The 21,553-nt window shown below is 33.7% G+C and overlaps 1 protein-coding gene across 1 annotated transcript in view; it reads left to right on the top strand.

The window, feature by feature from the left end:
* The window catches only part of LOC118187743 (protein qui-1-like), a 148,988-nt gene that overhangs the window by 82,244 nt on the left and 45,191 nt on the right, over window positions 1-21,553 (top strand). The window contains exons 10-12 of the mRNA XM_035358018.2: window positions 3,546-3,721; window positions 16,427-16,523; window positions 19,663-19,778. Coding sequence (XP_035213909.1) covers window positions 3,546-3,721; window positions 16,427-16,523; window positions 19,663-19,778 — 389 coding nt within the window. The remainder of the gene's footprint in view (window positions 1-3,545; window positions 3,722-16,426; window positions 16,524-19,662; window positions 19,779-21,553) is intronic.

Raw genomic sequence — 21,553 nt, 5'->3', positions numbered from 1 at the left:
ATTAAAAAATCAATATAAAACATTAAAATTGAAGTCTTGGGAATTGTACCTAAAATTAAGTACCTAAAACGTTTTTCTGTCCATTTAAGAATAAGATATTCCTTCTTCTATCAAGTTTGGATAAAGTATCTGCATTACCCATTTTGGACAGTATTTCATGTCGATATTGTATTTTTGTAAGTCCAACGCTGTAATCTAAATGATTACAATGTATATTTCGTTAGGTAAGGTAATGGATTATGGTCGGTGTATAGTTCAACTTCGGATCTGAAAATCCAGGTTTCAAATTTCTTCAAACTCCATCATGGAATAGCGTATACTCGTCTTTCTATAGTAAATCACGATTGCTGAGTTCGATTTAATTTCTGAATTGCAAAGGTTATGGGGTGGATTGTGCTCATTGAAACTTTTAGATAAACATGCTGTAACTCTTCTTTGAGAGACATCACAATGTATGATGAATGGATCCCTCAAAACTGGTGTATACAATGTAGAGCTTTAAGTTCCTCAAAAGCTATGTCGTGCTCTTCTTTCCATGGTGTTTTATCATGTTCTTCTTTGTACGTTTAGTAAGTGAACATACTAATTCAGAATATTTTAGAATATAGATTCTATAATAGTTACATAGGCCTAATAAACTTCTGATCTGCTTCTTTGTTTTCGGTTTTGATAATCTGAAAATGGCTTTTATCTTATCAGGATCCTCTTGATGTTTTCTAGAACCAATTACATGGCCCAAATATTTGATTTGTGGTTTGGCAAAATGACATTTGCTGCTATTGACTGTAAAGCGAAGCTTTTTAAACTTGGTGAGTATCATACCAAATGAATCATACGAGATTTCTAGTCCTTTGGAAAACTGCGACGTCGTCAATATATTCTCTGGCAAAGTCTCTGTATTCATAGAGTGCTTTATTAATTACTCTTTGAAATGCTGTTGCATTCAGACCAAAACTCATAACTTTAAATCTGTACTGTTGTCTATGAGTTTTAAACGAAGGGTAATCACAAATTTAAGGATCCGTGGGAATAGCCCAATAACCTCGTAATAAATCCAGTGTAACTATTATATTAGCTTGCCCTACTGCATTTCGCAAAGGAAAATCATCTGTAATTGTTATAGCATTTAATTTCATGATAATCAATTACAGAGTCGAATTATTCCGTTTTTCTTGTTCAAACTATAGGATATGCAATTTCTGCACTGGTTTCTTCCAAACTTTGGCTTTTAAAATTTCACTATTTTGGTAAATGTGCGGTTTTTTTCCCTTTCTTCGTTGGATTTTAATTTTATTTTTATGGCAACCCACTTTCGAAATTTTCACTTCACCTGTAAATAACGATTCGTGCTTTCTTTGAGTTGTCTAATTTGCTGCTGCTGTTGATCACACGTTAAATGTTCAAGCTGCAATTTCTGGAGAACACATTTTATATCTTGAGATGAAGTTCGCGGAGCTGGATGAATCTCTCCAAACTCTTACATATTCGAAGAAAACTACCACAACAATTATTCCACCGATATGTTTTCTGATTTTATTCACGTCAACATGTGTTATTTTCCATCAAATAGTTTGGCTTTATATGAATGAGATGGACAATACTTTATAATCCTCCCCTGGACTAGTCCATCTCGCATAGATTTTATTGAATGAGTTACAAATAAGAAAATAAACCTTTTCTGCTACTTTAAATTCTTCAGGAATAGCTCGAAAATTAAAGTAATTTGAAAAAGCTGCTTGTTTCTCAGATTCTATTAAGAAGGTTTATTTTCATTTCTTGTAAATAATCAACAACTGATTGCTTCATATTTAAAGGTATCGCTATCTCACCACTCTAACTGGACTTCAGAACACTCAGTGGACTACGTATCTCTGAACCATAAATTAACTTGAAAGGAGACATCCCTGTAATAAAAAAAAAAAGACTGCAGAAAGATTTTTTTTTTTTTTTTTTTTTTGAAATAACGTTCTGTCTTATCTTTGAAATGCATCTTGGTTTTGCTTGAAAGGGGAAAAAAGCAATGAATTTAATTTTTGAGTGTCTTTTCCTTTTACTGATTTCTTAATTTCTTAAATTCCTTAGAGTTATGGCGTGCGTATTTTTAAGCTATAAATTTCCTTACCAGTAAAAAGAAAAAAACGCGTTGATGCAACATGCGGTTTTTTTTTCTCTATTTATTTTCGAAAACTGTAACACTTAGCATATTTTTTCTCGTTCGTACGTTTCTTTTTGTAATTTTCTGCGTTTGATATTATTGCTCTTTTTTGAAGCTTTTTACCTGCTTCTACATTCAAATCTGAGGGAATGAAATGCAAATTTTTGCTTGACTAAAACACTCCAGATAAAGAAAAAACTAATTTATTAAATAATTTTCTTCCGTAAGCATAATTTTAAAGTTTGTGGGTAAAAAGAAAATAATAAATTAGTAAATGCTTATGTGATTGCTTTTCTTTTAATAAAAGTTTCAGTATGAAGAGTTTCTGTGAATGTTTTTTCGTCTCTGTGAAATGAGATACGCAACTTTAATTAAGCGCTGGTTTTATAATATAAAACTAAATAAACCGCCTTTCAGTCTCGAATTTTGCTTATAGTTCGAGGAAATTCCAAATCACAATATAAGAAATTACCTCGAACTTCATCTGGAACCAGAGCCTATCAGTGGCCGAGCGGTAATGTCCCTCAACGGGCAGTCTGCATGGGCGTTTTTGTGGTTTTCCTTATATGTAACGTGTTAACACTAGTCAGTCCTCCACGAAGGCATCCCTCCCCACCGTGTATTGCCTTAGGACAGGGCACGTAAATAAATAATAACAATCTGGAATCAGAGCCATGCCTAGTTTGACCAGAGGCAAAAAGTTAAATGCGCTCCTGCACATAATCAAATTAACAATATTTGTGTTAAACAAAAAGTAACTATATTAAATCAAAATATCATAATTCTTATTGCATAATTATATCTTACTGCATAAATTATTCTTAAAGTATTTTTAATCGTAGCTTTATAAATTCAGAAAAGTAATGCATCTAATTATTTGTAATTTTCAAATAAAAATGTTAGGGTATCCTCGTTTGACAAATTTCGAGAATTAATATTTATGAGAATAATTTCGGTATAAAAATAAAATGCAAAAAACATTAAAGTCATACTGGATACTGTAGTTCGATCCGATAATTTATGCAGTAGAATGACTTAACATCAGGCTGCAAGAAAGATAATTTCGAATATGAGTTACAGTAAAAATTTGATACTAGATTTAATTTAAATAAGAAAATGTATTTAAATAAATCATCTAGTTTCGAAAACACTATAAAACATCAACTGCTTTATATTAGGTAGAGACTGTTTATATCAACTGTTTTATATTAGAGGTATGTTCTATGATTTAAAATATGGTTCTTTTATGAACTTTTTTTTTACATGCAATTATGTCTTTGTGTTTTTATTTTAAATTGATTGATTTAATTTCATTTTTGAAACATTTTAACTAAATCTTTCTTGAGGATTTTAAGAGTAATTTTTAATTGTTTTTATCCTGCGTATATAGGTGTTTTGATGAAAATGTATTACGTAGATAAAAGGCCGTATTTATACTGGAGCCATACAACAATAGCCAACGCCATCAAATCTCGATACCTTCCCAACAGCAATGACTCTCGCTTGTGCCATGCAGATCTTGCACATGCATTTCATTTAGGTTTTCTCATGGAAAAAGAACAAAAGGTAAGCTTTTATGTTTGTATTTAAATATAACCATAATTGTTGAACATGCTATGAGTTCTGCAGGCTCAATGTTGTAAAATATTTTTTTTGTTGTTCCAAAAATGTAGGTACAAAACAAATCTAAAATTATTTTCTTACATATCAAAAGCAGTTAGTTATATATATGCAGTATAAATTAAACTTTAATTATAAAGAATCCAGACTCCAAGAGTTAATTTTTCTGTAACGCACACTGGTAGAAAGTTAGTTATACAAGTGTTTCCTTAATTTCTTTGAGCAAAAACAGTACTTATTGTTTACATCTTATAACATTAAATCTCCAGTGTTTAATTGTATTAAAAGGATTGGAAAAAAAAAGTCAAAAACGCCAGAAACACGTTTGATACACTGGATGATAAAATAAAATGCAGTGCATTTCAAACACTAAAGCTTCTAAAGATGAATTTTGCTTAATTTTGAAATCTGATTTCCATACATCTTATCACACCTGATCATGATTAATCATTTTAGCGTCGTCTTTCACACGAACATACGGTTTTTAATCAAACGTTTTCGAGAAATAAAAAGTACAATTACATTGTATTTCTGTTTTGTAGTAGCAGTTATTTCTACACGGACAATTAAAGAATTAATGCCAACATAATTTTGAAAGAAATTTGAGTAAACAAATGAGGTTATTTAATGGACACAATAGACGTGAAATTCGATTAACGTAAAACGTTACCAAATACGTAATTTATACGTAATACTTAAATAGTCAATGTATGTTAAAGCATGGGTTAATTGGCACGGATGAGCAGGAAGTATTTCAAACAATACAAAGCCCTTTATATTTTAAACTTTGTTCTTTCTGTATGAATATTTATGACTTAAAATCTTGAATAATCGTTAAAGACTCCCTTCTACTTTCTCATTAATATAGCTTTTATTAGTTTTAATCAATCTTTGTCTGCAGTTGAGTTATAAGAATTTTTCGCGTCGTAAATATGGGAGCCATTAATCAGCTAAGCATTCATTAACTTCAAATCGGTCCCATGAAATTGTTCTTCCTTTTACTCTAAAACTGAGAATAATGGAACTTATTAGAACACTGAATTGCTGTTCAGTATAAGCAAGAAACTCAAGAAATATACCAAGTAGTATTTTGAGAGCTTTTAAATAGTAATACGCGTCAAGCATTGTTTCCAGAATATTTACATGTGCAAACAATGCCACTTTCGAACAAAACGAAATGAAACAAAAAACATACTTTTGACACTGATGAAAAACAGTTCTTGGAATTACTATAGTTGGAAAATTCTCCTGGATAGCGCATCTTCAAGAAATCAAACAAAACTTTAAAAGAAGCCGTATGAAGAATTAAGAGAAAAATGAGGATGAAAATGAAACAGAATGAATGAATATGATTGAGACGTAAATCCTCATATTCAGAAGCTTTTTCACGCGATATTTGTTAATTATGGAGCTGTTACTTGGGCTGTCACTATTACAGGCTGTCTCTATTACACTATTACAGGAAAGACTTCAGTGCTCTTCACGACCTTATCTCCGCAATACAAAGAAATCTTTCCACATCATATCTGAAGCTGCACTTCGAATATAGTACGCAATAACGCCAATATAACTTCCATCAAAGCTAGAGAATTTATAGAGCTCAATAATCAAGCTTCCTTATACGGGCTAACATAAGACCGAATATCTTTGAATTCCCAATCGTTTCGTATTCCTGCACCCTGAAAATTCTCATAATATCAAAATCTGATTTAAAACTATATACTGCATACCTACAAAATAGCTTACACAGATGAATCAAGTAGTATATATGTAAACGTTGGAACAGCTTTCATAACGCCATACAAAATAATTCCTCCTTCCTTAAAGACGAAAATCTAAAAATACCCTGTAAATTTTTCTGTCCTCAGAAAATACAGTTTTACAATGTTTATCTAGTAAAAGTGTAATGGAAATTTAAATTAATAATAAATGAAGTTGGTCTTCTGTCTAGTGATATTGTAGAGTCACTAAGCTAATTGGAAGCAGAAAAGATGAAAAATATGCAACCGCCTTCCCCGGGAATCAAACCACGGACCTCTGGAATACCGGCCCAGCGTGCTACCATTACACCACGAAGGCACGCTAGGGAATTGGGTAAAATACCTTATATACTCCCCTTTTTAAAGGGCGACTAGGATTTTAGGGGACCTAGTCGCCAAATCCTGGGTGCGGAGAATTATCATCCACAGCCTTTTTAGTTCGGGCGCCACTTCATTAGGCTAACTGGAAGCAGAAAAGATGTAAAATATGCAACCGCCTTCGCCGGGAATCGAACCGCGCACCTCTGGAATACCGGCCCAGCGTGCTACCGTTACACCACGAAGGCACGCTAGGGAAGTGGGAGAAATACCTTATAATATTACTTTCTCTTTTCTGCATGCAATAACAAAGTTCAAATACCCTTAATAGACACAAGAATGCACAAGAAGAAGAAGAAGAAAAATGTTTTCCATCTCCTACAAGTAAACAGCCAAATTAAAATTTCAATTGTTGTATGAAAGCGCTTACAGGGAACATGGGAAACGAAAATGCCCACTGCTGAAGGCGAAGCTATTACACGTGAGTCTGAAACTGGGAGCATAAAATGTACGAAATTATATCTAAAAAAAGAAGCACTAAGGAGCTAAATCAGATTTTGCAGAATTAATGAAGTTCTGGCAGGAGAAAACATGTCTTATGTAAAACTCCACTTTAACAGATTTATATATTTTTTCTCCCCTCGTTTCGCATCTCCTGGATAAAATATCAGTAGCATAATAGTGTTGCTGTTTCATTTTATTTATTAATTGCTTACATGTTTTTATCAGATGCCATTCTACATAAGTGTACGCACATAAGCTTGAACAGTTGCAATTTGAATATGTTCATGTCAAGCTGTCACAAATTCTGTCTTTCTCCTGATTACTCAAAATGTTGCCAGTGTTCAGGTCTTTTGTAAATCATTGCATTCTCTTATTATTCTGAATATAGTAATATATGTCTTCAATTCACAGAGTTCGTATAACTGTTTTAGCCTTTGCTTCAGACTGGTTGGCATACAAACCACTATGGGCAAAACCCAGAAAGAGGCCAATTCGAGCAGCGTCCAATCAGCAATATGCTAAGTATTCTACAGTGCCCATTCGATTTTGTGGCTTCATAAGACACGATTTTAGAATGTATGTTATCCTCTTTATATGGTTAAAAAATATGTTAACTATTAATTTTTCTTTCACAATCCCTCGAGCTTAACAATTTTTTTATTTCTTTAGAAGTTTTTACAACAACCGCTTCTAAAGTGGTCTGCTGTCCGTTAAGACCATGAAAGAAGTTTTCAGCAAATTCAAATTTGAATACAAATTAAAATAAGCTGAGATATGCAAATGATTAGCATTTCATGGAATGCTCACATTATAGGAAAACATAATGACCCAACTGTTCGAAACAGTATAAAAGGCAGATTGAAACGTCGATTTTTTATTCAAAAATCGCCTTTAGTTGATGCTTTTGTGTTGGAGATCATGTTATGCTTCGTGTAAAACAACTAACTCATACTAAATGAATCGTAACTTACGGAACTACGAATTACCACACCGCAAAACTGTTGATCGCTCTCGTTGAGATCCAATGACTTACATAAATGTGCATTCATTGAAACCAGAAGAACCACATACAGCAACGTTCGGGATCCCAGTACAAGTACCCGAGATAAGAATCATCTAACAAATTTTTTCTTAGTCCAAGTGCACGTATATAAGATACGATGACATCTATAAAGCCACGGAATGCCAGCAGGGTGATCATTGCTCGAATGATGTCATCTCCAGATTTCTTACTGACTGAAAATATCTGATCAATGGTTGTAGAGAGATTAACATGACAACATCCGCCAGTCTATACGGCACAAGAGTTGCACTATTACATAGGCACAACCTAGCACAGAATTGAAGCCACATGGAAATACCATCAACATTTATATCTGAAATGCCATCAAAAGTATGTTTAACTACAAGGCCAGCATTGCAGCTGAAATTACAACCAGATACGGGTTTGGCTTGGTTTATTTTATTACGGTAAAGCACACTAGGGCTATCTGCCTAAGGGTAGGGATGCCTTCGTGGAGGACTTTCTAAACCAGATACGGGTGTCCGCGGTATATATTTCTGCATGTTCTGTACCTCAAAATTACCTTTAAATTTCATCATTTATTTCATCCTTCTGTTACAACTATACTCAAAACTATATTACAAACTATATTACATATTATTATATTAAACTATATTACAACTATATTCAAACTATATTCAAAGCTACACCAAACTGGGGTTGATTTTATGCTTAATTTTAAATATTGAGTCTTTCCTCTTCTAGAGAAAATGTCCTGTAGTGCACTGAAAGAAACTGATTAAAATCAATAAGATTTCAGTTAATAAACATTAAATAATACAATATGTTAAATAAGTATCTTTTATAATTAAACATATGTTAGATGTTGCAAGTAATTTATCTGAAGTAAAATAATATGCTTTTAACATTTCTTTATCTAAGAACAAATGTGAACTTAAGAGAGAGAAATTTTTTAGCAGTGCGTAAACATACTTTTTAGAATTCCACAACAAAGCAAAGGAAACATTAAGCTTTACTTATAAAGCTTTATAAATGATTTTAATGAAGCGCAAATGGGTTAAAATGCATAATTACATTCATATTTGCTTTGAAACGTGCATACTGTTCAAACCACACGCAGTATAAATTTATAAACTAATGACTCTTAAATGTAAATTTTAGTTAAAATAATTATTTTTCTTTCTTATAAGGAAAGAAATAAATGCCTGAAAATTTATATTCTATGAAAATTAATTTTTTGCCTCTTTGTGTAATTTGCGTGATAATGCGGAGAAATATATTTCAAACAGCGATTTTCCAAAACAGATATTCTGAAATGGGAAGACAAGATTTTATTTTCATCCTGCATACCCGTAAATACATTTTTTTTTTCTCTCCAAGGATTTGGCTTTATTCAAATAATATGAGTATCACGAATAAAACTGTAATGCATTTTAAAATGCAGTTTCGTTTGAGGTTTCAATTCTGTTTCATGTTTAAATTTCTTTTAATAAAGAAACCATTATAACTTTTTTACGTTCTAATTCTATGAGTACTTTTCTATCTACATTTTACGCGCAAAGATTACTTTTATTCAGGATGCCAAAGTACTGTTAGAAAAAAGAAGTTAATGTTTATCAGCACTTAAAGATGACAGCCATCATTGAAATGAATTTTATTACAGTATATATATATAAGTATTTTCCTTAACATGAAATTTCTGGAAATATAAATCAGTGCACTCTTCGAACTAGGCATTCGTTTTAAAATGCGCGAGTATTAAGGTCCAGAATAACTTTATGTCAAAACCTTGACTTCCAAAAGTATTCTACATTCTACATGAAATATTTGCTTCTTATGTAATATAATAATATTCAGCTTCGTTGCAAATTAGTAGCTAAGAGGTTTAAAGCCTTAAATTTCAATACAGTATTGAGTTTCAATCTGTTTGGTAAAATGAACTAAGTGAGAACTCTGGAAGACAAGCGAATTATCGCAGTTTTCTTAGAATTTACAACACAGAACTGGGAAAGGTTGTAAAGGACCCATTTAAATAAATTGATTAGCAGAAGACTATGCTCGTTATCACAAAACAACCTTCTAGCATTTATGGCGTAACTCAGAAAAATAACGAATTTAACAAAGTAAATCGTAGGTTAGCCCAAATGCTACGCAAACAGAATGCGTGCAAATTGGCTCAGACCTAATACTGGTGTGAAAAGCTAATAGCGAGAATAACGCAACGCCGCGGATTAAGAGATTCAATTAATAACGTGGCCTTCAGCAGGCGGAATACGCTCTGATTCTACAATCTAAAACCTTCCTTTAAATATTATCTCTTTCTAGTTCATCTGAATACAAGTAAACTATAAATTAGCATTCTAGTAGGAAACCGGAAGGCCAGAAAGACAGTAAAGACGATTAACATAAAATATATGATTACAAAAACTAAATAAATCTTTATAACATTAAAGCTTCGATTATCTGATACAATTATCCAAGCTTACTGAACGTTGTTGAGAGAGATGTCGTTGGAAAGTTTGGAAAACAAGGTATAAATGAAGAAAGTGAGATGGTTTTAAATTTTTCAATAGTCTTGTATTAGTAGTATGGGATTTCTGAAAGGCTTTTCATAAACAGGATTCCAGCATTCAAGCTATTCTACATTCTTTTCACCAACACTGATACTTTGGACTTCTTTCTTTAGCTAGTCTTATTGTTCTCGAAAGGCAAATGAAAAATGATTCTGTTTAAAAAAGCAAAATAAAACTATTTTGCTTTTTTAGCTTTTCAGTCTTATTTATAAGCATAAAGACAAATAAATAATTACCAAATGAAGAGATGAAGGCAAAAACATGGCAAACATATATTTCTTTAAATATAATACAAAGCTGTAATATTTGGTGGCAACAGTTTGAAAAGCGAATCAACTAAAAATGCCAAAACGAAATTAATAGCCCTTCTGGGCTAAGACGGTTCGAGCTCTACAATCCTTATAGGGGAATCGTGAACTCCTTTTATCAACAAAAAATTTTTTGAATAAAACATGTCTCGGGTGACAAAAATATTTCGAGTTATTAATAAAAAAACACCCAAAATGATTGTTTAATTTTAAAGCAGTTTAAGATAACCTCCGACAGAATTAATTCGCACAGACTGCTTCAAAAATTATTTTAATATTTTCTATTACTTAATTCTAATTGGCAAAGTCTGGCAGCATGCGACTTACGAGACCATGAATTCTGCCTTGTGGAAACTAGTCAGAACATGTCTCAGACCGAGACTTTGAAGGATTCGACTACATTTTGACCATTGGTTTGAAAGTTAATAATGGAAATGTGAAGACATTACTAGAGGACCACAAAATTAAAGTCAGCCCGGAATAACCAGAACAATTCTAGAAGCGGGGACAAACGAATAAATGGGACGGTATAGGAGGAAAAGAAAAATTACACTAAAAGTTTAATCTGTGGAATTAGTACAAAATGGATACTTATACCGTCAACTATTGCACAGGTACAGAAAAATTAAATGCAACAATGAAAAGCCAAAACATTATGACCACCTACTCAATAACGCGTTGAGTTATCTTTGGCCTGCAAAATTATGGCAATCAAAATTGTTATCTGGTAACAATATGGTTAATATTAGAATAAAGAATTGGGAACCTTTGTTTATTAAATTCACAGAATTAGAGATCTATTAAATATACTGCCAAAATATAATTACTAGAAATATTTTGAATTTAATAATGATCGTATAAAGAAACGCGTTATAAATCAAACGCTTGCAAACTGATGTACAAATGAAAATGATAAACCATGCATGTTAAAATGCTTGTTATTCGGCACATCGTTTATGTTAAGTTTATAAAGTATTTCTCTCGCTTTCCTAGCGTGCCTTCGTGGTGGAGTGGTTCTGCACGCTGGGCCGGTATTCCAGAGGTCCGTGGTTCGACTCCCAGCGAAGACAATTATTCATTTTTCATCTCTCCGCCTTTTCCAATTAACCTAATGTTTCTACAGTGGCGCCCGAACTAAAAGGGTTGTGGATGAGGTTTCTCCACGCCGAGGATTTGGCGATTAGTTCCCTAAAAACCCTAGTTGCCCTTTAAAAAGGGGAGTATATAAGGTATTTCTCCCGCTTTTCTAACGTGCCTTCGTGGTGGAGTGGTTCTGCACGCTGGGTCGGTATTCCAGAGGTCCGTGGTTCGATTCCCGGCGAAGGCGATTGTTCATTTTTCATCTCTTCGGCTTTTCCAATTAACCTAATGTCTCTACAAGTTATTTGAAGCTCACGATGGCTATCTTTCTAAAGGGAGGAATATCTTCATGTAAGACTTTCTAAGAACCTTAACTAATGAGCATTTTTCCTATTTCCCTTGCCTAAATTCTCATTCAAGTAAATTACATGGAAAACAGAGATCAGCTGAAATTCTAACCCTTAAATATCCGAATTAGAGCACTATTAAAATTAAAAGTGCTCTAATTTGAAACAAACAAAAGAGAGCATTAATTTTAGAAAGATTATGATTTTCGATTTAAAAAGCTAAAATTAGCTAAACTTAGCTAAAATTCACCTAAAATTTGAAATAATATTTCGGAAAGAGGGTCTCTATGAAAGAAATAACGTCTTATTTTAATGAAAAAATGTAAATTACATATAATTTTATTTTAATTTTTGTAATTGTTAATCAAAGGAAACCGATTTGTATTAAATTTCTTCTTAATATAATTAACAAAAACTTGCCAAAACGTTTCGTTCAGATTCAAACTGCTATTAACATAGGAGTTAAATTTGTTTAAATTGATAGCTAAGTAGTTACTACTACCTTTCTAAAGTAAGAGTATAGCGTTTAATTTCGTTTAGAATGAAACGTTGTTTAACCCTTTCCGACACGCTACCTTTTAAAGTCAAAGTATTGATAAAAAAAAAAAAAAAAAAAAAAAGAAAGAAAGAAAGAAAAAAAAGAAAAAAAGAAAAGGTAGACAGTCTAATTAGGCCTAGAGGAGTACACAAGTAAAATTTTGTAAAGATCGTTTTAATTCTGTGAGTGTGCCCAAAGTGGCACACTGATTGGATGGATCTTCGAAAAGAGTGCTGAAACGAGCATTGTTGTCAATGACCGATGAGATGCGGAGAAGCAAAGAATACAGACTCTCAGTTGTCCTAGATTACCGGTGAGCCCGGTCTGGCCACACCTAGGGTTCGCCGTTTAATTTTAGGCAAGATTTCAAGGTAAAAATTTAAAACTAATATAGAATAAGAAGATTAGCATACAGGCAAAAAAATAACATAGAAATTTCTTTTAAAACAAATCCTTTTATACCCTAAAAAATCTGGAAGATTTCTTTGAAAAATGAGGCTCTTAAAAAACTAAACGTGGCTAAAATATATGGACTGGTTTGTGTTGAGCTGCCATCTACTATAAATAAAGAAGGTTCAGAGTAACCTATAGTAACTTATAAATCCTGTGCGTACAGAAGGAAATTTTTAGGTGTGTCCAGACCGGACACACTGTGCCGCAAAGGGTTAAAAGAGAATTCTTTCACATAGTTAGGACTCTGAAATATTGTAAAAAAAAAAGAAAATATATGCATTTATGCGGACAATTTTATGACCCCCGGGTCATATATAAATATAAATTTCTAAAATAGAAATTTATATTTATTTTGAATAACCAGTTAAGTTTACGTTTACGCTTTCCCATAAGCCTTCATTCTGCTAATTGTCAGTGCCAGAATATTTTTATTTAGTAGCATGCGTGAAGGAAGGTAAATTCAACCTTGAGGACGAAAAGTTTTAAATACTCGGGATAGAGTTCATGAAGGGAACGTTAGAGAGTGCAGGCAAACACTTTACCTTGATAGCGTGAGTTTCTAGTTCTGCATTTATTCCTGGTGAATTGTGGCGTAACAGCTATTCAGCTATTACTTTACTGCCACTAGACTTCAACGCAGTTTTAGGTAACAGGATTATCCGAATCCTGGAGAATAATTCTACTCTTTGTTAATATCTTTGAGTTTTTAGTTTAGTTCTTGTTATTTGAGTTATCGCCCGAGCGAGGCGTAGTTTGTTAACTTCAAGTTAACATTGTGAATTTTGAAGAATCTTAATAAAAGGTGCTTTTTTACCCTTCTCCTGTCTGGTTGCTGCACGTACTTCAGCTGTCACACCAAAAACTTAATAAGTAGATATTGCAACTTAATTACGGAATATTTACAGCCAAAAGTGTCGAAAGTGGGTTTTAAGGGCAAATCACTAAATATTTTGATAAACAAGGCGGGATATTCTCTGCTTTAAGCCTATAAAGAAAAGAAACTGGTTAGGCCCTCAACTTTACTTCTTTCCTTCCTCTGTCGGACGGTGTTATCCATCAAATGCAATCAAGTAAATCCCTTCTTTATATCGATTTTTAATTTGGATAATCAGTTCTAATAATCCAATAAAAATATAGTAATGGAAAACGTAAATAATTCTAAATTTGTAATTTCAAATTCTTATAGTAATGGAGCTCATTCAATATTTTAATGGTTATTTGAACATTTTAGAACACTTTCAATTTTTTTTTCTGCTGTTCTCACGTAGGCTCCCCCCGGGGGTCGAGAACTCTGAGAAGCTACTGGCTAGGATCTGTACCTAGGCAGGCTCCGCCACGGGGGTATAAAATGTATGAACTTGGTGGTTCTGAAGGTCATTTATTCGCCGGCCTCGGGGTCTGGCCTGTCCTCAGCGATACGGCTCTGGTAGCCATAGAGGTAGGAAGTAAGATGGAGTGGCCCTAAACAGGTTTCTCCCGTACCCTGCTCTGAAGCACCGGCGATCCCTACGTGGTGACCAAAACATTGGGTCATTTACCATTAAGTTCAATGGGTTTTGACGCGAGATCAGATGTAAATATTTTGTAATTACATCGTAAATATACATATAAATGTATATATTTTATTTTTCTACAACACTTCAGAGTCCTAAGTATATGAAAACAACATATTTTTAAACAACATTTCATTCTGAACGGAATAAAATGTTATACTTTTCACAGAACTGTTTTCTCAGAATGGTTTAATTTGAAGGAAGTATTTTCACAAGTTTTCGTTAATTACATCAGAAAAAAAATTTAAGGTAATTCGATTTTATTCGGTTAAGGTACAAAAATTAAGATCAAAGTTTATTGTATTATTAATGTTAAAATTATGCATTATTTCTTTTCTATTTATAGAGTTTCTTCCTAAAATACGTTCTTAAATATGACATGATTTTTTGGCTTCTGAGGCATCTTTTAAATCGAAAAATATAAGTCAATTTATAATTAATACTCTATTCGGTTCATTTTAAATTAGAGAATTATTAGAAATTAGCGAAATACGAGTACTTTAAATAGTACTTAACTTTCTCTGAACATTTCTGAAAGGGAATAAAATAAGAATTTTATTTTTAATTAACCCAAATAAGTAAAACGTGTAATCCCAAAGTGATTATTTTTCAGATATATAAAATTAAAACGATGAGTTTAAAATGAGCAACAGTAAAGCCTCTCCTCTGAAAAATTTTAAAAGGTACATGTTACAATAATATGTGGATGTGAAAAAAAATTATTTTATTTAAAACATTTTGGCATTTGGAACATAAAATAAAAGTAGCGATTACTCTATCAAGGGTATCGAAAGACGTATACAATTTTAAAGGTACCGTAAGGTATTTTTCATTCTTTAACCATAACATTTTTCTTAAAATCTATATTTTTGTAGTTCAAGAGCTTAGAATTTTATAAAACAAATTCATAATCAAAATCGCTGTTGTTAGTTATCGAAAAATAACCAAGATGTGATTTTTGTGTAAATGTCACTAAACTATACAAATCCATCACACTATGAATGTTTCTTTCATTCTCGAAAGTGTCCCTTTTTCGATTTGTATGGAACTGTCGTGTGTCGAAATACTATCAGAACAGTGTCGAGCGAGCGTCTGAATGTAAACAAAGAACACTCCATCTGGTGACCGAAGCTTCGAAGCAGTGCTTCACTTCTAGTGCCGGTTGGCCACTCCTTCCTTTCTTACCTAGATGCTGGTAGCCGAGAGGTGGACGCCCCCCAGTTTGCTGGGTAATGACTTACTGCGACGGGCTCGCCCATGCGACTTACAGGTAGCAAATTAACGACCAGTGCTGCCTGGTGAATTCCAGGTGGTGCGCTAGCTCTCCTGAGGGGCCAGAGCGGAGGTTGAATCTCCGCGCCTAGTCCTGAGGGGGAGTTGGATCTGTAGTGCGGATCACTCGAGTCACGCCGGCAGAGCAGCCAAGAGATTGTTCTCACGTAGGCATATATGTCCTTTTCTTCATTCATCGACCCGCGGCTGAGGAAGAAGATTCCATTTAACTTTCAAAACTAAGTTTTTGCAAATCTACTCACATTTCTTTGATTTCTTTTGTTTAAAATTAGTTGCCCTAGGAATTTAGCTTATACTATTTCAAAAGAAATACAAAGAAATAATACTTTGTAGAGACATTGACGCTGAAGACGTGAAAAATTAGCAATGCCCTCACCGAGACTCGAACCATGGACCTCTCGAATACGTGCCGAGTGTGCACTACACCACGAAGTCTTGCTAAGAAGGCGGGAGTAATACCTTATACACCCCCTTTTAAAGGGCGGCTGAGGATTAGGGGATGACCCAATCGCCAAATCCTGGTGGTGGAGAATCATCATCCACCACCCATTTTAGTTCGGGCGCCATTGTAGAAACATTAGGCATTTTTTTTATGCTGAAGACATGATAAATGAGCAATGCCCTCGCTGGGACTCGAACCACGGACCTCTCGAATGCGCGCCGACTGTGCTGACCACTGCGCCAGGAAAGCGTGCTGAAAAGGCGAGAAAAATACCTTATAATTTATGAAATAAAAATGCCAGTTCAGCAAGATAAATATAAAGTAGTATTAAGCAATTATCTCGACTGATGTATTCGTATAATTTTCTTTGGTATGAATTTCCTTCCGCAGAGTCTAGTGCCTGCTATCTTCTAATGACATCTTTCATTACCTCGAATGCTAACTCTTCTGTGTTTCAGGGTTCTCCTCTGGACGAATCCAAGTCGAAACGTAAAGAAGACTGGTCGGATATGTTGAGAGAGATTGATGAGCTCTGGTACCACTTCATGCTCAGTGGTCAGTCGAATTAAGTGGTTTGTCTTCATGTCATTTCCTAACCTTCCTTCTTTCCTTCCTAACTTATACGTTGCATTCTAATCGTACCTTTCTGGTTTAATTTTTTTTCTTAATTTAATTCCTTTTTTCAGACATTCGACTTATTTATCTTGATTACTTATAAAGCATGTAAGAATTCATCCATTACAGAAGTTCATTTTTAAAATCAGTTATCAAGTTTGATTTTTACTGTTCTGTATCATACAATGTAATCATTTCTTCTGGGTTCCATAAAATAAAGGACCATAAATGAATTAACTTTTTATTATATTGGCATAATATGTACGATAAGATAATATATTTATACGTTCAGTGCACTACAATATAAGGGTAGGAAACTGCAAAGCAATTAACTTAATACTAAGAGGTAATTCAAAATAACAGAACTTTGTAAATTCTGATGTCTCTAAACAATTACAAGTTTAAAGAAACGGAGAGCAATTTTGCATATGATTTATAGTTTTACCATCATGCAACTACACTGGTGTTCAAATTTTAAGGACAAAATAGGTTTTTGAATATAACGTCTTAGAGAAGTGTTCTTCATCAACCCAAATCATACCATAATACACCCAAGACGGGAAGATATGGACGTATGGCCAAAACTTCCTAACAAAGAATAAAAAAGATAAAAGAACACTTTATTTAAAAGATGACTCTGAGTGCAACTTTATAGAAGACAGAGATATTCATGTGATAGCATATGGCAAGAAAGATCTAGGCTTTAGAAAGGGATAATATCACCTCTGACAGCGATTCGGAAATTACAACGTAAGGGAAAGCTTGTCAACGTGCTGCTGAAACATTGTGGTGCATTCTTCTGGTTGCTAAAATTTCAGTTGAGGAATCCTGCTGGCGGCTGGTCACGTGGTGACAAGAGACTCTAGAAAAGGCTCCACACATGTTCTATGATATTTAGTTCTGAAGACCTTGCAGATTAATCCATACCTTGAATACCTTCATTCTCCAAGATACTGTACGATGAGATGTAGCGCTGTTATTGTACGATGCGACAGCTGCTGTAGGTTGATGTGTATCGCACATGAGACTAGAGAACCTCTTCACAATAGCAAGCACCAGTGACTGAAACTCCTTGGGAGATGTGCAGGCCAGTACTGCTGCCAAGCATAATGCTACCCCCACCTAGAGCTGCAGCATTTCCTAAGTAGACCCTTTCGATGATGTTAGAGGGCTGACCCCTTATTTCTGCAGGGGTTATCTGTACACGTATCGAATCACTTGTCAGACTAAAACTGGCTCTCATCCACAGAGAACATTCAACCCCATTCTTGTTATTTCCAGTTCGCGTGTTCTCGGCACAAGAAAAACCGGCATCCTCGATAAGCAGCCGTTAACAGTACAGACCTTACTGGTCGTCGGGAATATAGACCACGTTTGTGCAGTTTTCTGGATGCATTATCTATATCTACATTTCTTTATGCAGATATAGATAACGCATCCAGAAAACATAAATATCCATAACTCTACATTTCTTATTGAGAAGGTGATATAGGGTATTTAGTAGTCTCTGCAAATGCTTTAGGATAATTTCCGCTGTTCGCCATCTGCTTCTTCTCGTAAGTATGACATTATAACGCTCGTCCACCGACATTGTTGTTCATGGACGACTGTTGTTGAACTCTAGAACAGCTGTTACTGCCGTTTTAAATGCTGTACAGTCTCATGAAACGATGTTGTAAGTGATCTCAAAGTCCTCCGCCGCATATGTCACACTTTGAAATTTTTCTGGCTTCCAGGGGTTCGACCTGTCGCCAAGTCATCCAGATGATGTCTCTTGGATGTCCTTTTTGCCATATATTGCGGTAGTAGCAATTGGATGACCTTGAATTCTCTATCCACCGCGCAATATCTTTCAATGAATTGGTGAGCGTACATCACTCGTGAGCGATATCCCTCCAACACTCCTTCCCCTTATGTCATGTACCATATATGAGCATGCCGTAATGTACCTATCCCAATTCCATTTCCTGACTGGTCTTTTGGGTCGTTCTGTTGTCTTGTTCCATTTTTATTTTAATTTCTCCACCATTTCGTCCTTAATTTCTGCACGACAATGTAGCTGCTCCAAATTACATTATAGCTTACAGATGTGTCACTCTTTAATGAAGCACTCATAATTATCATAATACCATAGAAAGTTCGAAGTATTATTGGTTATCAAGCATAAAATTACTTTTATTCGTCTTCCAAGTTTCATGCAACTGCTAGCAGTTCTGATGCCTTCGCGGACAGTGAAAGCATACTAATATAAAGTAAATATCCATAACTATACATTTCTTATTTAGATGAGTAGTAGTTTCCTAATCAAAGAGCAATTCCTTTTATCTATGATGTTGTTCTAAATTTTACTTGAACATCTGTGGGATTCTAACGTACGAAATATTTATAACAATCATCAGTGGCGATCAGCTTCTCTATTATTCTACACTCTACTGTTTGCTAAATTGTCTGGTATTTCAATTTATCCTTAAATACAGTGAACTAAGGTATAAATATTGCATTGTTATTGCATAAGTGACTTATGATGTACCGTATCTTTAATGGGGTGGAATTCAGGAGAGGACAGATCAAGAAAAGCGTCTTTCATTTGTAGGTATGAAATAGAAATTTCATTGCATACACAATGTTTGGTTACAACAATCTGTAAATCATGAAATATAGATGAGAATCCCTCATGCTTATGTAGGCTAATGGTCGGGAAACTGCCACGAAAAGAAATTCTTTAATGTGTTATTTTTGTTACATTTTATTGTGTTACTGATCACTGTGTGGCGTGTTTTGTGAATCCTTATTTATTTATTATCATAATTTTGAGGTAAAATGTTAGTGCATTACTACTGTGGATATTTAATCTTCTGATACGATAAAGCTACTGCATCTTGAAAAGTTGAAATGTATAGGAATTATGTTATAATTTCGAATACCCTAGATCTTTTATTTAGAATTGGAATATATGCTTTTAAAGCATTTACGTTAATTTCACACACAGGATGAAATGTTTTAAGAATTTTATCAAAACGTAAATTATTTATTGTTATTTAACCTCTAAAGAATTTTAATCGCAATCTCTATTTTGCAGGAGATCATAAGAAGTTGAAGCAAGATGCAGTTTGCAACTTCGATTTTCTTCTTGCTGCTACTAGGGGCGCTTCAATCAGTTATACTCGCAGTGTACTGGAAATAGTGAGATGTCAGGTAACGCTGTGAATTTGGACATTGAGTATTTTAACGTGCAATTTGCACTTTGGAGTATTATAACGCATAATAAACATGGAAAATTCAAATTTATAACTAAGTAATATTCAGCGGTAGATTGACACTGATTTCATAGGAACGAGCCCATGAGAGCCTTCTGAATTAGCATTCAACGGATTTCACGATTTTCTCTTCAAAAGCAGTGCCAACCTAAAGTCGAGTTTTGACTCATTTGGAAACAATGGAACACTTGGAAATCATGGAATACAACTATTTTAATGCATTACGAGAATAAAGTATACCTCGTAGCTTTTGCATTGTGAACTTTCTTTTTTTAAGAATAGCAAAATTTTGCTACATTTGCTATCTAGTTTTATTAAACTTTTCAAGCGTTTCTTCAAAATGAACTACAAATATGTATTATTTAACTGAACTATAAATTTTAACATAGTCTTTGCTAAACACACTTAAATTCTGAACTTTCGCCCTGATTTAAGAATTAGTTTCCATTTTTCCTATCAGCCATTGCTTTTAAGTAACGGGTTATTTACATTTTTGCAAAAAACGTGTATTTTTTCCTGCATATATCTGTGAAATTAGATGTAGGATTTATTTGCAGTCTTTGTTTCTGTATTTTTCTCTAGTTCATCCTCATGCAGAACATTAGACTGCACTAGTTTCATTTTTCTTTGCAGCAGGTTACTATTGGACGCTGGTTGTTTCCACCTAATGAAAACCGTTATTGATACTCATAACTTAGGGTTCTAGCTTTCTGTATATGGAGAGGATTTTAACATCAGATTTTAAGAAAAGTACTATCAGCGTCATTTTGAACACTGGTACTTTAGAAAGTGGTTTAACGACCCAAAATGGGTCATTTTTGCTTAATCCTTATTAGAGAATTAGTACGAATGACAGGCACAATTTCTGCGAATACAGCGGGAGCTTCTGTTCGACATTATATTACGCATAGGTCAACCTATCAGAAAAAAAGGAAAGATCACGACATCTAATTGCATATGAACAATAATTTTTGAATAATTAGTAGAGCAATATGTTTTGTGATTATTCTGTAATTACTCTGTAACAATACAGAATAATTACAGAATACTATACTAGAATCTGTGTTTTGTGATTGTTCTGTAACAATAATTTTTGAATAATTAGTAGAGCAATATGTTCTGTGTCTATGAAAAAATTCTTAAAAATGTCAAAATCATGAATTAAAACTACTTAAGTACAATACCAATAAACAAGGATATGCATATTAAACGAAAGATACTGATAACTAATTTCGATCTGCACATTAATCAATATCTAAAAGTCATAGGAAAAAATGCTTTTTATATTCTTTAGACAATTAAAATGCAAGAAATGTTTCTTGGTTAGCCAGCTCTCAAAGACGACTACCTATGAAAGTAAAAAATATTTCTAAAGAGAAAAATTAACATCATTATTTAACATCATATTCCCTAAAAACACTACATCCAGAGAAGATTAAAATCATCTGAAACTACGAGTGGCCATCTTAGAGAGTATTTGCTTCACTGAAAATAATACTGCAATTTCAAAAGCTATGTTTCATGGAATTCTAAATATCTTATCCGGTATAAATGCGTATTGTTGCGATGTTTGTTCATTCGATGTTTTGTAGCTGCTTAATTTTTTACCAGAATGCCTTTTATGACGACGTTTTCAAATTGCAAAATCCCATCATTATTTCATATCTTAAATGATGTTTTATATTGCAATATTTCAGAACTACTATATTTCAG

Source organism: Stegodyphus dumicola, chromosome 8 (assembly GCF_044657685.1).
Source record: "Stegodyphus dumicola isolate Sdum_Otavi_A_Nest chromosome 8, ASM4465768v1".
Lineage (NCBI taxonomy): Eukaryota > Metazoa > Arthropoda > Arachnida > Araneae > Eresidae > Stegodyphus > Stegodyphus dumicola.
This window is presented reverse-complemented; position numbering and strand designations above follow the sequence as displayed.